At 47.8% G+C, this 15,445-nt stretch overlaps 1 protein-coding gene across 2 annotated transcripts in view; it reads right to left on the bottom strand.

Annotated features, from left to right (window-relative positions):
• The window catches only part of Ap3d1 (adaptor related protein complex 3 subunit delta 1), a 55,908-nt gene extending 48,063 nt beyond the window's left edge, over positions 1-7,845 (bottom strand). For both annotated transcript variants that reach the window (XM_042697040.1, XM_042697041.1), the window contains exon 1: positions 7,527-7,845. In XM_042697040.1, the coding sequence (XP_042552974.1) occupies positions 7,527-7,622 (96 nt within the window). In that variant the 5' untranslated portion in view covers positions 7,623-7,845. The remainder of the gene's footprint in view (positions 1-7,526) is intronic.
• Positions 7,846-15,445: the final 7,600 nt, after the last annotated feature.

Genomic DNA, 15,445 nt, shown 5'->3' with positions numbered 1-15,445 from the left:
TTGAGTCACAGCGCCACTTCCAGGTTTTTTCTTTTTGCTTATGTGGTGCTGAGGAATCGAACCCAGGGCCTCAGGCATGCAAGGCAAGCGCTCTACCACTGAGCCAACTTCCCAGCCCTCACGACGGACTTCTGTGCTGTGTGTTTCCAAGGAAGTCAGGTCCAGACTAACCCCTTCCAGGTAGTTTCTTTGGCAGAACCAACTTGGTTAATATGGTGATAAGGATGAGGTAGCAGAGAAGTGGGATGAAAGGACTGGGTAGGTGGCTGCAAGTCCTGCCTATTCTCACAGGTCTGGGTGCTGAAAGTCCTAGATGTTCAGTTGAGCTTAACTGCAGAAGCAACAGTGAAGCCAGGGGTAGTGTATTACAGAAAAATGCAGCAAGAGCCCAAGTGCCCCCAAGGAGCACACTGCAACAGGCACCTGTACGCGAACAATGTATGCTAAAAGGGCTGCTGAGCGGAAGCCAAGTCAGACATGTGGCATCCATGATACAGGACAATGTAGAGGCAAATAGCCAGGATGGATCAGGTTCTTGGGATGTGAGGGGGTAGAGCCATAGCTTTTGGCATGGGATAGGAGAAAGGTCACAGGGAAGAAGGGGGACTGTAAGGCCAGGGACTGATCCATGTACATACTCAAAAAAGTGTGGTTGTTGAAACAGCAGACCTTTCGTAATACAAGGGTCAAACAGCCAGGCACCGGTGGCTCACACCTGTAATCCTAGCTACTCAGGAGGCTGAGATCTGAAGATTGCGGTTCAAAGCCAGCTGGGGCAGGAAAGTCCGTGAGGCTCTTATCTCCAATAAACCACTCAGAAAACCAGAAGCGGCGCTGTGGTTCAAGCGGTAAAGTGCTCGCCTTGAGCTTAAGAGCACAGGGACAGCACCCAAGCCAAGAGTTCAAGCTCCATGACCTACCAATTAAAAAAAAAAAAAAGGGGTCAAACAATCCTTACTAGGCTAAGGTCCAGGTAGGGCTGGTGGTCCTTCCCAGAGGATTTGGGTTCCACCTGCTCCAGCTTCCAGAGGCCCCAAATCCTTTTTCTGCTCAAGGCCCCCTCTTCCCTCTTCATAGTAGTAGCATCTCCCATCTTGCTCTACGATCTTCCTGCCTGCTTGTTTCAATGTGGAATGGGGAGCAATCCTGGGGCTTGAAATCAGGGCTTGGTGCTGTCCCTAAGCATTTGTGCTCAAAGCTAGCACTCTACCACGTTGAGCCAAAGCCCCACTTCTGGTTTTGGGGAGCTTAATTTGTGATAACTTATGGACTTTACTGGCTGAGCTGGTTTCAAATCATGATCCACTCAGATCTCAGCCTGGCTTCTGCCTGCCTCTTACACTGTGGTGACAGTAGGTCTGTATGATCGAGGATGATCCCCAGACAGGCATCTATGGTGCCCAGTATCTACCTAAGCACAATAAAGTCACCCTCAAGTCTCCATATCACACAGGGGCTGGAAAACAGTAAGATTATTTGGAAGGAGGAAGCAGTTCCTATAGCCGCAGCAGAAACCTAGAAGTTAGGGCCTCTGGGGAAGAAGGTCCTGTCTGGAGGGGAACTGGCAGGAAAACAGAGCCTGCCTGAACAATGGACAGCACCTGCGGAGCAGGTGACTGGCCAGATCAAGTCAATGAAATCACTGAAAAAAGGATTCAAAAAGGGATTCAAATAGCTACTCAGAAGAGTGGGATGTGAGAATTACTTGAGTCCAGGAATTGAAAGCCAGCCTAGCCAACACTGCCAGACCTCATTTTGGAAAAAAAGAAAAAAAAAAATCTTTAAGTTTGTGCTGGAAATGGACAGAGCAAAGAGGATGGGCCTTCGCTAGATGTAGGGGCAAATGTTCATAATCCCAGTATTTGGGAAGCTGAGGCAGAAGGAACAAGAGTGTAGCCTGGAACAAGTGTGTAGCCAGGGCTACACAATGATGAGGTTTTCGTTTGTTTTGTTTGGTCAGTTGTGTGGCGTGAACTCCAGGCCTGGGTGCTGTTCTTGAGCCTCTTTGTGCTCAAGGCTAGTACTCTACCACTTGAGCCACCGCACCACTTCTAGCTTTTGAGTGATTAATTAGAGATAAGAGTTTCCCGGGAACTTTTTTGTCCCTGCTGGCTTTGAACCATGACCCTCAGATTTCAGCCCTTAGTAGCTAGGATTACAGGCATGAGCTACCAGTGCCTGGCTTGTGATGAGATCTTGTCTAAAAAAAAAAAAAAAAAGCCACCAGCCTGGTGGCATACACCTCTAATCCTAGCTACTCAGGAGGCTGGATCTGAGGATTGTGGTTCAAAGCCAGCCTGGGCAGGAAAGTCTGTGAGACTCTTATCTCCAATAAACCTCTAGAAAACCAGAAATGGCGCTGTGGCTCAAGTGGTAGAGTGCTCGCCTTGAGCTGAAGAACACAGGGACAGTGCCCAAGCCCAGAGTTCAAGCCCCACGACCGACAAAAAAAAAAAGCTAGCCTGGGCAGGAATGTCTGTGAAACTCTTATCTCTAATAAACCACCAGAAAACTGGAAGTGGCACTGTAGTTCAAATGGTAGACCGCTAGCCTTGAGCTGAAGAGCTGAGGGACAGTGCTCAGGACCAGAGTTCAAGCCCCACGACTGACCACCCCCCTCCCCCCAAAAAAAGGCCAGGCACCAGTGGCTCATGTCTGTAATCCTAGCTACTCAGGAGGCTGAGATCTGAGGACTGCGTTTGAAAGCCTGCCTAGGCAGGAAAGCCGGAGAGACTCTTATCACCAAAAAACCATTCAGAAAACTGCAATGGTGCAGTGGCTCAAGTGGTACAGCACTAGCCTTGAGCAAAAGAGCTCAGAAACAGCACCCCAGGCCCTGAGTTCAAGTACCACAATCGACCAAAAAAAAAAAAGCCAGGCAGCAGTGGCTCACATCTGCTATCTCAGAGCTACTTAGGAGGTAGAGATCAGGAGAGTAACAGCTGGAAGCCAACTCAGGCAGAAAGTTATTAAGATCTCTATCTCAAAAAGATAGCTGGAGAGGCTGGGAAGGTGACTCGGTGGTAGAGTGCTTGCCTTGAATGCATGAGGTGGTGGGTTCGATTCCTCGGTACCACATAAGCAGAAAAAGCCAGAAGTGGTCCTCTGGCTTAAGTGGTAGAGCACTAGGCTTGAGCTGAAGAGCTGAGGGACAGTGTTCAGACCCAGAGTTCAAGGCCCCACGACCGACAAAAATTACATATACATATATATATTATATATATATACACACACACCACAAACATATATGTATATATACATATATATATATATATACATATATATATATATATAGCTGAAAAGCTGAGCACCAGTGGTTCATGCCTATAATCCTAGCTACTCAGGAGGCTGAGATCTGAGGATCTCGGTTCCAAGCCAGCTCAGGCAGGAAAGTCTGTGAGACTCTTATCTCCAATTAACCATCAGAAAACTGGAAATGATGCTGTGGCTGAAGTGGCAGAGTGCTTGCCTTGAGCTGAAGAGCTGAGGGACAGCATCCAGGTCCAGAGTTCAAGCCCCATAACTGACAGAAGAAAAAGAAAAAAAAAAGCCAACCTGAGCAGGAAAGTCTATAAAACTTTTATCTTCAAAGAACTACCAAAAGCCAGAAATGGCCAGGTGCTGATGGCTCACGCCTGAATCCTAAGTACTCAGGAGGCTGAGATCTGAGGATTGCCATTCAAAGCCAGCCTGGGAAGGAAAGGCTAAGAGACGCGTATCTCCAATTAAACACTAAAAAAGGTGGAAGTAGAGCTGTGGCTCAAGTGGCAGAGTGCCAGCCTGGAGTGAAAAAGCTAAGGGTTAGCACTCAGGATCTGTGTTCAAGCCCCAGTACCACACACAAATAGCTGAGTGTGATGGTCCATGCCTGTCATCCCAGCTACATGGGAAAAAGAGGAGTTAGCCAGTATGTGTCACGTTAAAGCTCAATTCCAGACCCCAGAAGCATGTCTATGAGACTGGTCAAAATCATCTTATGCAGTTGGCCCTGGGATTATTACAAAGTCCATCAAGGCCAAGAGGACCTCCTGGTGTTCCTTTGTACTCAAACATTGCTGGAGCAGCTGTGCAGTGCGGTCTTTGGCAGATAAAGCACAAGAGAGCCAGCCTCAATTCCCCTTTCCCAAGACTAGAGGTCTGGGAGACCCACACTGGGTCACACTCAATCTGGTGATATCTTCAGAAGCTTCTAAAAGCCAGGCACCAGGCAATGGGGCTAAGTGTCCTTCCTGGTGTCCTCTGTGGACTTCATCCCCCAGATCTGCAGACTATGCTGCAGGATAAATGTAGCAACGCCTGACCCATTGAGGTTCCTGTCAAAAGGGAACAGCTAAAAACCTAGACAGCTGCACTAGGAAGGTTCAGAAACACAAGTCAGATCTTCCTATACTTGCACAAACACACAAAAAAGTACAAGGCTGGGGGGCTGGGAATGTGGCTTAGTGATAGAGTGCTTGCATAGCATGCATGAAGCCCTGAGTTTGATTCCTCAGTACCACATATGCAGAAAAAGCCAGAAGTGGCACTGTGGCTCAAGTGGTAGAGCGCTAGCCTTTAGCAAAAGAAGCTCAAGGACAGTGCCCAGGCCCAGAGTTCAAGCCCCAGGACTGGCAAAAAAAAAAAAAAAAAAAGGTGTGTGTGTGTGGGGAACACATTTCGGGGAAATTATGCTGCTACGGAAAACATACTACTGGAAATATTTGTTCAGGTGTCTTGGGTAGCAAGAAAACTCTACGAAGCATTTTTTTTTTGGGGGGGAGGGGTCTTAAGGCTTGAACTCAGGGCCTGGCAGCTGTCCCTGAGCTCTTTTTGCTAAATGGTAGTGCTCTACTGCTTTGAGCCACAGTGCTTTTTGGGGGAGAGGGGGTCAGTCATGGGTCTTGAAGTGGCTCAAGTGGTAGAGTGCTAACCTTGAGCACAGAGAGGCTGGCAAAAATAAAAAGTAAATAAATAAAAATAAAAATGCAAGGAGTTGGAGGCCTGGGTGGTAGAGTACCCTCCAATGAGAGAGTATCAGATACTGAGTTTGATACTGAGTTTAAGTCTCCCACAAAAAAAAAGAAAAAAGATGGGCTTCAAAGGTGGCTCAGTGGTAGAGCGCTTGCCTTGCATGCATGAGGCCCTGGGTTCAATTCCTCAGCACCATATAAGCAAAAAGAAAAAAGCCGGAAGTGGCACTGTGGCTCAAGAGGTAGAGCGCTAGCCTTGAACTGAAGAGCTGAGGGACAGCGCCCAGGCCCAGAGTTCAGGTCCCATGACCGGACCCAAAACACACACACACACACACACACACACACACACACACACACACAGAAAGAAAAGAAAAGAAAAAGAAAAAGAAAAAGAAAAAGAAAAAGAAAAAGAAAAAAGAAGTAAGACCCTGATTTCAAACCCTAGTATAGAGGGGGCAGAACAATATCCTAACCATGGTGTGTTCCTTGGGCTGGGAAGGTGGCTCAGTGGTAGAGTGCTTGCTTTGCATTCATGAGACCCTGGGTTCAATTCCTCAGCACCAAATAAGCAGAAAAAGCCAGAAGAGCCACTGTGGCTCAAGTGGCAGAGCACTAGCTTTGAGCTGAAGAGCTGAGGAATAGAGCCCAGGCCCAGGGTTCAGGCCCCATGACTGACTAAATAAACAAATAAATAAATACAACTATGGTGTGTTCCAGGGTTGCCTAAGGAGAGAGATGAGGAGCTCAGGTAGGTAACGAAGCATGTCAAAATTCCTGTGTGTGGGGCTGGGAAGGTGGCTCAGTGGTAGAGCGCTTGCCTTGCATGCATGAGGCCCTGGGTTCGATTCCTCAGCACCACATAAGCAAGAAGAAAAAAGCCGGAAGTGGCGCTGGGGCTCAAGTGGTAGAGTGCTAGCCTTGAGCTGAAGAGCTGAGGGACAGTGCCCAGGCCCAGAGTTCAGGCCCCACGACCAGACTAAAAAAAAATTAAAAAAAAAAAAAAACAACTCCTGTGTGTGTATGAAGGGTGCAGTGGCTCACACATGTAATCCTAGCTACTCAGGAGGCTGAGATCTGAGAATTGCAGCTCAAAGCCAACCAGGGCAGGAAAGTTCATGAGATGCTTATCTCCAATAAACCACCAAACCAGAAGTGGCACTGTGGCTCTGGCTCAAGTGGTAGAGCACTGGCCCTGACCTGAAGAGCTGAGGGACAGTGCCCAGGACGAGTTCAAGCCCCATAACTGACAAAAAAAAAAAGTGTGTGTCATTTGTCCTCACTCACAGTACCCAAACAAGTTGTCCAAGTTACCCACTAAATAATGAATTTCTCCTAGGGGAGAAAACAGCATTTCCAATCAGCATGTAATAGCCAATCAGCTTATTCCCTCCATTCCATTAGAAACTAAAGAAGACACCCAGGTTAGTTATATATTGTAACTGAAGCAGCCAGGTAAGGAAACATACCAGTAGGCAGGAGAGAAGGGGAGTGGAAGGCAGAGCAAAAAATAGCCTTACCAATGTCAGAAGTCACAGGATCAGGAAAAGTGCAACAATGTCGCGAGAAAGCAGAACTCCCCCATCCCCCAACCAGGGAATGGTTGGAATGGAACCAGAGAACCAGGTTCTCTGCCTCTTATGATGACCCCTCACAGTGAGTGGTTCAGCCAACAACCTGGCATTAAAAGGCATCAGACAGCTGCCCTGTTTCAGGACTTTTTCCTCTGTTCAGTAGAAAGACTTTACTACTTGTACAGCCTAAATGGTATCCTTCAATGAAGCCAGAGGCAAGTGGCCACGATCTCTGTTCTCCTTAATCTAGGTCACAAGTTGGGGGAAGGGAATGGAGGGTAAGGAAATGAAGCTCACAGCAACAATTTTACTTCTGGAAAACCGTTTCCCAGCCCCGGCTTTCAGGTTGTTTGAAGCTGGCTTCCTCATCCCAGGATCTCCCCCACCCCTACCCCCCAACCACTCCTTTTTGTGTCCTAGGCTGCAACCATAAGCAGCCCTACCTTCCTGAGAGCTAGGACCCAGAGTCTAGAGCCTGAAACCCCAGTGGGATTTACTGTCAGGCCCCAGAAAACGGCCGAAGGAAAAGACTTTTCTTCAGCAGGAACCTGTGGACCCTTGGCTTGGCTTGTCAAGGGGGAAATCTCTACTAGAGATCCGGACAGGCACCCCCGGTTCAGAAATGCATTAAGGTGAGATGGCACCTGCGAGGTCGCGCTGGGTGAGGGTGGGGTCCCTGGTGGAGGTGTGAGAGCACACCTGAAACTCGCTCCGAGTAAACCGAGGCTTTGAGAACAGCACCCAGCATCGGGGCCCGACACCCCGCCTATGTACACACTTGCCCCCCAAGTGGACAGACAACTGCTGCTCACGGGTGAATTGACGCTAAGGTAAAGGAGAGAATATGCCGGGCTACAGCCCCTGAGGGCAGGCAGCCAGGGCCGGACCCGAGACCAGAGAAGCACCTCGCGAGCGACCCAGGGGCTGGTTGGAGGCCGAGTGGGCCAGGCAGGCAGGGCCCAGGCAGGAACCAAATCAGGCAGCCCCGATCAGCGCGGCTCACCTCGTCCTCCTTGTGGTTACGAATGCCGCGGACCAGGTCCTGGAGGTTCTTGTCGAACATGCGGTCGATGCTGCCCTTTACCATCTTGAGGGCCATCGCGGCGGCCCACGGGCTGTGGTCCCCGGAGAACCCCGGCCGGGAGCAGCAAGGAAGCCCGGAGGCCGCGCCTACCGCCGGCGGAACGCAGTGCTGCCGGCCACCGCGGTGGAGCAGACGCCCAGGCCAGAGCGGCGGCGGGGTCTGGGAGCGGCGGCGGCGGCGGCAGGGGCGGCCACCCGCTGGACAAGGGCCCGCGCTCCCACTCCCGGCCGCTCGCAAATGGCGGACAAGATGGCGGCAGGTCAGCTGACAGCGGCCGTCAGGTCTTAGCCGGCCCGCCCCCGGAAGCCCCGCCTTCCTAGAATCCCCGCCCTTCAAATTCGGTTTCCTTGACGACGACAGGCAACCCAATATCAAGGCGGACACCGCCCTTTTGACTATTCCGTTCCTCCTCTTCCTTTTCGGAGTCCTGTTCTTTCATTGGTCAGTATCTTATGGAACTCCATCGACTTCCTTATTCCGGGTTCTAACCACGCCCCTGAGTAATGGCAGGCCTGTTCCGCCCCTTGGCTAGGTGACATTAATAGGAGTGTTTTCGTGTGGGCGGAGCTAGTTGTGGGCGTGGCTCCACGTGGCGCTCATCCCTCAGGTTCTGAAGAATCCAGCTCCGCCTTTTCTAAATCTAAAAGATGACGCTACCTGAGAACCTCCAAACCCACGCTGCGGCGAAGCAATCTGGCCCCTTTCCGTTTCACAAAATACACACACACACACACACACACACACACACACACACACACACACACACACACACAGAGGAGTGATCAGAATTGATTTCAAAAGGAAGTTTCAACTATATGACCTCCACATTAAATATAGAACCAAACTCTGGGCCTGGGCGCTGTCCCTCAGCTCTTCAGCTCAAGGCTAGCGCTCTACCACTTGAGCCACAGCGCCACTTCCGGCTTTCTTCTTAGGTGGTGCTGAGGAATCGAACCAAGGCCCTCAGGCATGCAAGGCAAGCCCTCTACCACTGAGCCACCTTCCCAGCCCCACAGTAGGATTGTTTGATCCCAGGAATTTGGTTCCAGCCTTGAACAACACCCAGAAATCTTTCTTTTGTTGGTTGTGAGGCTTGCTCAAGGTTAGTGCTCTTGCCACTTCGAGCTATAACACCACTTCTAATTTTCTGGTGGTAAATGGGAGATGAGATTCTCATGGAGGCTGGGAATGTGGTCGGTGGTAGAGTGCTTGTCTAGCATGCCTGAAACCCTGGGTTCGATTCCTCAGTACCACATAAACAGAAAAAGCCAGAAATGGTGCTGTGGCTCAAGTGGTAGAGTGCTAGCCTTGAGCAAAAGAAGCTCAGGGACGGTGCCAGGGCCTTGAGTTCAAGCTCCAAGACTGGCAAAAAACAATTTAAAAAAAAATCTCATGGAGTTTCCTGACTGGGCTGGCTTTGAATTGTGATTCTCAGATCTCAGCCTCCTGAGTAGCTAGGATTACAGATGTGAACAGCAGCATCCTGCTATTTTTTCTTTTCCTTTTTTTTTTTTTTTTTTTTTGAGACAGGATCTTGTATTATTCAGGATGGTCTCTGATTTGTGATCCTCCTACCTCAGTTTTTTTTGGTTTTTTGTTTTTTTTGGGGGGGGGGGCGGTCGTGGGGCTTGAACTCTGGGCCCGGGCGCTGTCCCTCAGCTCTTCAGCTCAAGGCGAGTGCTCTACCCCTTGAGCCACAGTGCCACTTCCGGTTTCTAGTGGTTTATTGGAGATCAGAGTCTCATGGACTTTTCTGCTTGGGCTAGCTTTGAACCATGATCCTCAGAGCTCAGCCTCCTGAGTAGCTAGGATTACAGGCGTGAGCCACTGGTGCCCGGCTTACCTCAGATTTTTGACTGAGATTGCATTCAGGCATTCCCCATCCCATACCTCCACCAGACCCTATCTTTAAAATAATTGAAACAGATTGAAAATAGTAGTGTATATCTACAATTCCATCACTCAGGAAACTGAGGCAGAATTATGAATCAAGGATAGCCTGGTTACATTGGGAAACCTTGCCTCAAACAAAAAATATCTGAAACAGGACATGATGGAACATACATGTAATCTCAGCACCTGGAGGCTGAAAGCATGGTGGAAGCCTAGCCTAGTATGTGCCAGCCTAAGTAAACACAAGGCTCTGAGTTCAAATCCTAGTATTATCATCAAATCCAGAAAGGGGAAAACTGAGGCAGAAGGATCTCCAGTTCAAGGCCAGCTTGAACTGCATTGCCAGTCTTGGTTTTCGGGGAGGGGGGAGGTTTGGGGCCAAGAGTGAGTTCTGGTCTCCTGATAGTTATGGCTCACAACTATAATCGTAGTTACTCAGAAGGCTGAAGTTTGAGTATCTGGATTCCAAGCCACCTGGGCATACAAATCCAAGAGAATCTTATTTTCAATTAACCAACAAAATGGAGGTGAGGCTCAAGTGTAGAGCACCAGCCTGGAGCAAAAAAGCTAAACAAGGGCACAAAGCCCTGAGTTCAAGTCCCAGTACCAGCACACACACATATAAAAAAAAAAAAAAAAAAAAAAACCTGAGTCTTGCTGGTTGTTGGTGGCTTGTGCTTGTAATCCTAGTAATCAGGAGATTGAAATCTTAAGGATCTCGGTTCAAAGGCAGCCTGGGCAGGAAAGTACAGGAGATACTTATCTCAAGTTAACCACTAAACAAGCTGGAAGTGGAGCTGTGTCTCAAGTGGTAGAGTGCTAGCATTGAGCAAAAAAACTTGGGACAGCACCCAGGCCCCGAGTTCAAACTACAGAACCAGCATTAAAAAGAACAGAATGATTGGGCTGGGAAGGTGGCTCAGAGGTAGAGTGCTTGCCTTGCATGCATGAGGCACTGGGTTCAATTCCTGAGCACCACATAAGCAGAAAAAGCCGGAGATGGCGCTGTGGCTAAAGGTGGTAGAGCTCTAGCCTTGAACTGAAGAGCTGAGGGACAGCGCCCAGGCCCAGAGTTCAGGCCCCATGACCAAAGAAAAAAAAAAAAAAGGACAGAATAATAGGAGCTGGGAATGTGGCTTAGTGGTGAATGCTTGCCTAGTATACATGAAGCCTTGGGTTCAGTTTGTCAGGACCACATAAACAGAAAAATAAGAAGTATCACTGTGGCTCAAGTGATAGAATGCTAGCCTTGAGCAGAAGCAGCTCAGGGACAGTACCCAGACCATGAGTTCAAGCCTCAGGACTGGTAAAACAACAACAACAAAAGAACAGAATGATGGGGTTGGAGGCATGGCTCAGTCAGTTGAGCACCAGCCAATGAGCAAAGTATCAGATAGTGAGTTTGAGTCCAGGTTTCACAAAAACAACAAAAAGAATGAGTCCTACAACCCTGAGTTACCACCATACTCCTGTATCCTGAATTCAGATGACAAATGCTAGTAGGGATGTGGAGAAAGAGGAACATTACTGCACTTCTGGTGGGAATGTAAACTAATAAACCACTCTAGAAAGCAGTCTGGAGTTTCTTCAGAAAACTAAACATAGACATACCCTACGACCCAGCCACACCACTCCTAGGCATCTACCCTGAGCAACAGGAACCAGGTTATGACAAGGACGCCTGCACCTCCATGTTCATTGCTGCATTGTTCACAATAGCCAAGATATGGAAACAACCCAGTTGCCCCACTACAGATGAATAGATCTAAAAATTGTGGTACCTATATACAATGGAATTTTACACAGCCATTAGAAAGGATAAAACAATGGCATTCCCAGGAAAATGGATGGAATTAGAACAAATCATGTTGAGCAAGATAAGCCAAGAACAGAGAGACAAATGGCACATGGTCTCCTTGATATGCAGATGTTAGATTCAAAATGCAATGAAATGCAATAAAGTAAACAGGACTCAAGTTACCCATACACTGTGAAACCAAAAAATGTCAGTCTTGGAAGAATAACCCCAAACTGTAATACCCAAGCACCTCTTTGTATGTGCATAAAACAATATGCAGACTGAAAAGAACCCCAAAGACAAGGAAACAAAGGACTTCTCAATTTGTCTTATCATTTTTAGATTACTCTATATTCTTTACTTCATATATGGTGTATACATGTGTACATCTGAAGGAAGCTGGGAGGAGGGCACAGAATCAGTGGAAAGCAGGTGAAAAAAAATACACCAGAGGGCCCCATAAGCTGCACTGGACATTGATGAAAGTGAACTAAGCAACTCAAGGGTGGTGATGGGAGGGAGGGAAGGAGAAGGAAAGAGGATACAGCTGATACTAAGCAAAACTAAAGAAATTATTTGGAAGAAATAGTTTTATTGTTTTGCCTTGCATGCATGAGGCCCTGGGTTCAATTCCTTAGCACCACACAAGCAGAAAAGGCCGGAAGTGGCACTGTGGCTCAAGTGGTAGAGCGCTAGCCTTGAGCTGAAGAGCTGAAGGACAGCGCCCAAGCCCAGAGTTCAGGCCCCACGGCTGACAAAAACAACCAAAAAAAGAAAGAAAAAAAAAAGAATTGGTTTAGCCAGGCAATGGTGGCTCTTGCCTGTAATCCTAGCTACTCAGGAAGCTGAGATCTGAGGATCACTGTTCAAAGCCAGCCCGGGGAAGGAAAATTCGTGAGACTCTGATCTCCAATAAACCACTAGAAAACCAGAAGTGAGCTGTGGCTCAAGCGGTAGAGCACTCACCTTGAGCTGAAGAGCACAAGGACAGCGCCCAAGCCCAGACAGAGTTCAAGCCCTACAACCGACAAAAAAATAAATAAAAAGGGGCTGGGAAGGTGGCTCAGTGGTAGAGTGCTTGCCTTGCATGCCTGAGGCCCTGGGTTCGATTCCTCAGCACCACATAAGCAAGAAGAAAAAACAAAAGCCGGAAGTGGCGCTGTGGCTCAAGGGGTAGAGCGCTAGCCATGAGCTGAAGAGCTGAGGGACAGCGCCCAGGCCCAGAGTTTAGGCCCCACGACCAGACCCCCCCAAAAAAATAAATAAAAAATAAAAAGTTTTATTGTTAAAGTTCAAAGAGTTCATAAGCTTTGTAGATTAAGATAATGATGATTATTTTTATTTATTTATTTATTTTTTTGAGTCCGGTTGTGGGGCCTGAACTCTGGGCCTGGGCGCTGTCCCTCAGCTCTTCAGCTCAAGGCTAACGCTCTACCATTTGAGCCACAGCGCCACTTCCGGCTTTTTTCTTTTTGCTTATGTGGTGCTGAGGAATCGAACCCAGGGCCTCAGAGGCATGCAAGGCAAGCGGTCTACCACTGAGCCATCTTCCCAGCCCGATAATGATGATTATTATTGTGAAGGTTAAACTGTGTTTTTGACTTTAGCTAAGTATAGCTATGCCCCAGTATTATGAAATTTATGTAAACAATCTCAATAAAGAAACATTTGGAGGGGGGAAAAAAGAATGAATCCTGAAGGCTCAAGGACTCAAGGGGCTGCTAAAGAGAAAGCCACTTACAGCTTGGGCCTAAGTGAATGGGAACTCAGATGAGTGAATAATTAATTCACAACTCTACAGTTTGAAAGGTTACGGTTCAATATGGAAGCTGCTAGCCACAGTGCCTCTTCAGCATTTGAACTGTGGGCAGTGATACTGAGTAACTGAATTCAAAACTTCATTTAAAATTGAATATGGCATTATTAGAAACAGAAAATGTAACACTTGGCAAAGATGTGACGAAACTGGAAGCTGGGTGTACTGCTGGTAGGAAAGTAGCATGGAGCAGCTGCTATAGAAAGCAGTCAGTTTCTCAAAATTTGATACAGAATCAGGTGTGGTGGTATACACTTATAATCCCAGCATTTGAGAGGTTGTCTGTGAGAATGAAAGTTTGAGGCCAGCCTGGGCAAAGAGAGAGAGAGAGAGAGAGAGAGAGAGTCTTTTGAAGAAGTCCATTTAGTTGGTGAAATATTCTGATGTTAGGACACTGGGAGCCAGCAGCAGGTGGCTGATGCCTGTAATCCTAATTCCCCAGGAGACTAAGATCTGAGGATTGTGGTTTGAAGTTAGCTCAGTCAGGAAAGCCCATGAAATTCTAATCTCCAATTAACCAGCAAAAAGCTGGTTATTTGAAGGTGTGGCTCAAGTATCGCCTTTAGCGATAAAGCTAAGTGAGAACATGAAGCCCTGAGTTCCAGTCCCAGTACAGCACACATTTTAAAAAAGTACTCCATGCCAGGCGCTGGTAGCTCATGCCTGTAATCCTAGCTACTCAGGAGGCTGAGATCTGAGGATCATGGTTCAAAGCCAGCCCAGGCAGGAAAGACCATGAGACTCCTATCTCCAATAAATCACTAGAAAACCAGAAGTGGGTGGCGGGGGGAGGATGGGATGGGAAGGGGAAACAAAGGAGGAGGCTACAATTCTTGATAGGAAATGTACTCATTATCTTGCCCATGTAATTGTAACCCATATGTACAGTATTTTCACAATAAAAAAAAAAAAAAAAAGAAAACCAGAAATGGTGCTAAACTCAAGTGGTAGATGCTTGCCTTGAGCTGAAGAGCTCAGGGACAGTGCTCAGGCCCAGAGTTCAAGCCCCATGACTGACAAAAAAAAAAAAAAAAGGACTCCAGGACTGGGAATGTGGCTTAGTGATAGAGTGCTTGCTTAGCATGCATGAAGCCCTTGATTCAATTCCTCAGTACCACATAAACTTTAGAAAAAGCTGGAAGTGGCTCTGTGGCTCAAGTGGTAGAGTGCTAGCCTTGAGCAAAAGAAGCCCAGGGATTGAGGCTGGAAGGTGGCTCAGTAGTAGAGTGCTTGCTTTGCATGCATGAGGCCCTGAGTTCGATTCCTCAGCACCACATAAGCAGAAAAAGCTGGACGTGGCGTTGTGGCTCAAGTGGTAGAGCATTAGCTAGCCTTGAGCTAAATTGCTGAGGGACAGTGCTCAGGCCCCACAACTGACAAAAAAAAAAAAAAAACCCACTCAGGAACAGTGCCCAGGCACATCTAGCTGTGACTTGACTCTGCAGAAAGACCTCAATAGGTTTTAAATATATGTCTTTGGAATTTCTGCTTGCTTATCTGTATAGGGGGAAACCAAGTATTATTTTCTGGGTCTCAACTGTGTGTGACAACTGTGTCTGATGTGTGGTTATCATACCTAGAGAAGTTCTAGTCAGAGTCAATGGAGGCCAGGAAACTGCCCAGCACCCTTGTCGTGCTTAGAATTCCCCTTCCCTGATACCTCATTCTTAAGAATGGCAATCTAAACCCGGTGCTGGTGGCTCACACCTGTAATCCTATCTTCTCAGAAGGCTGAGATCTGAGGATGGAGGTTTGGAGTCAGGCTGGGCAGAAAAGTCTGTGAGGCTGGGTGATAGTGGTGGCTCACACCTATAATCCTAGCTACTCAGAAGGCTGCTGTCTGAGGATCAAGGTTTGAAGCCAGTCAAGGCAGAAAAGTAAGATGTTTGTGTGTGTGTGCACACATGCCAGTTCTGGGGCTTGACTTCAGGGCCCAGTCACTATCCCTGAGCTTTATTTGTTTAGGGCTAGTACTTGAACCTCACTTGAACCTCAGCTCCACTTCTGGTTTTTTTGGTAATTAATTGGAGATAAGAGTCTCAAGGGCCTTCTGCCTGGGCTGGCTTCTAAGCACAATCCTCAGATCTCAGCCTCTGGAGCTAGGATTACAGGCGTGAGTCATTGGTGCCCAAGAGTAAGTCCTGGGATCCTGGGACCCATGCATTACATCTAAAATCCTTGCTATTTAGAAGGCTGAGATCTGAGGTCTGAATACCAAACCAGCCTGGGCAAGGAAATCCAAGAAATTCTTATCTCCAATTAACCAGCAAAACTGGAAGTAGAACTGTGGTTCACATGGTAGAGCATGATGGAGAATGACTTGAACTGAAA

The sequence above is a fragment of the Dipodomys spectabilis genome, unplaced genomic scaffold, assembly GCF_019054845.1.
Source record: "Dipodomys spectabilis isolate Male_0828 unplaced genomic scaffold, ASM1905484v1 ptg000215l, whole genome shotgun sequence".
NCBI lineage: Eukaryota > Metazoa > Chordata > Mammalia > Rodentia > Heteromyidae > Dipodomys > Dipodomys spectabilis.
This window is presented reverse-complemented; position numbering and strand designations above follow the sequence as displayed.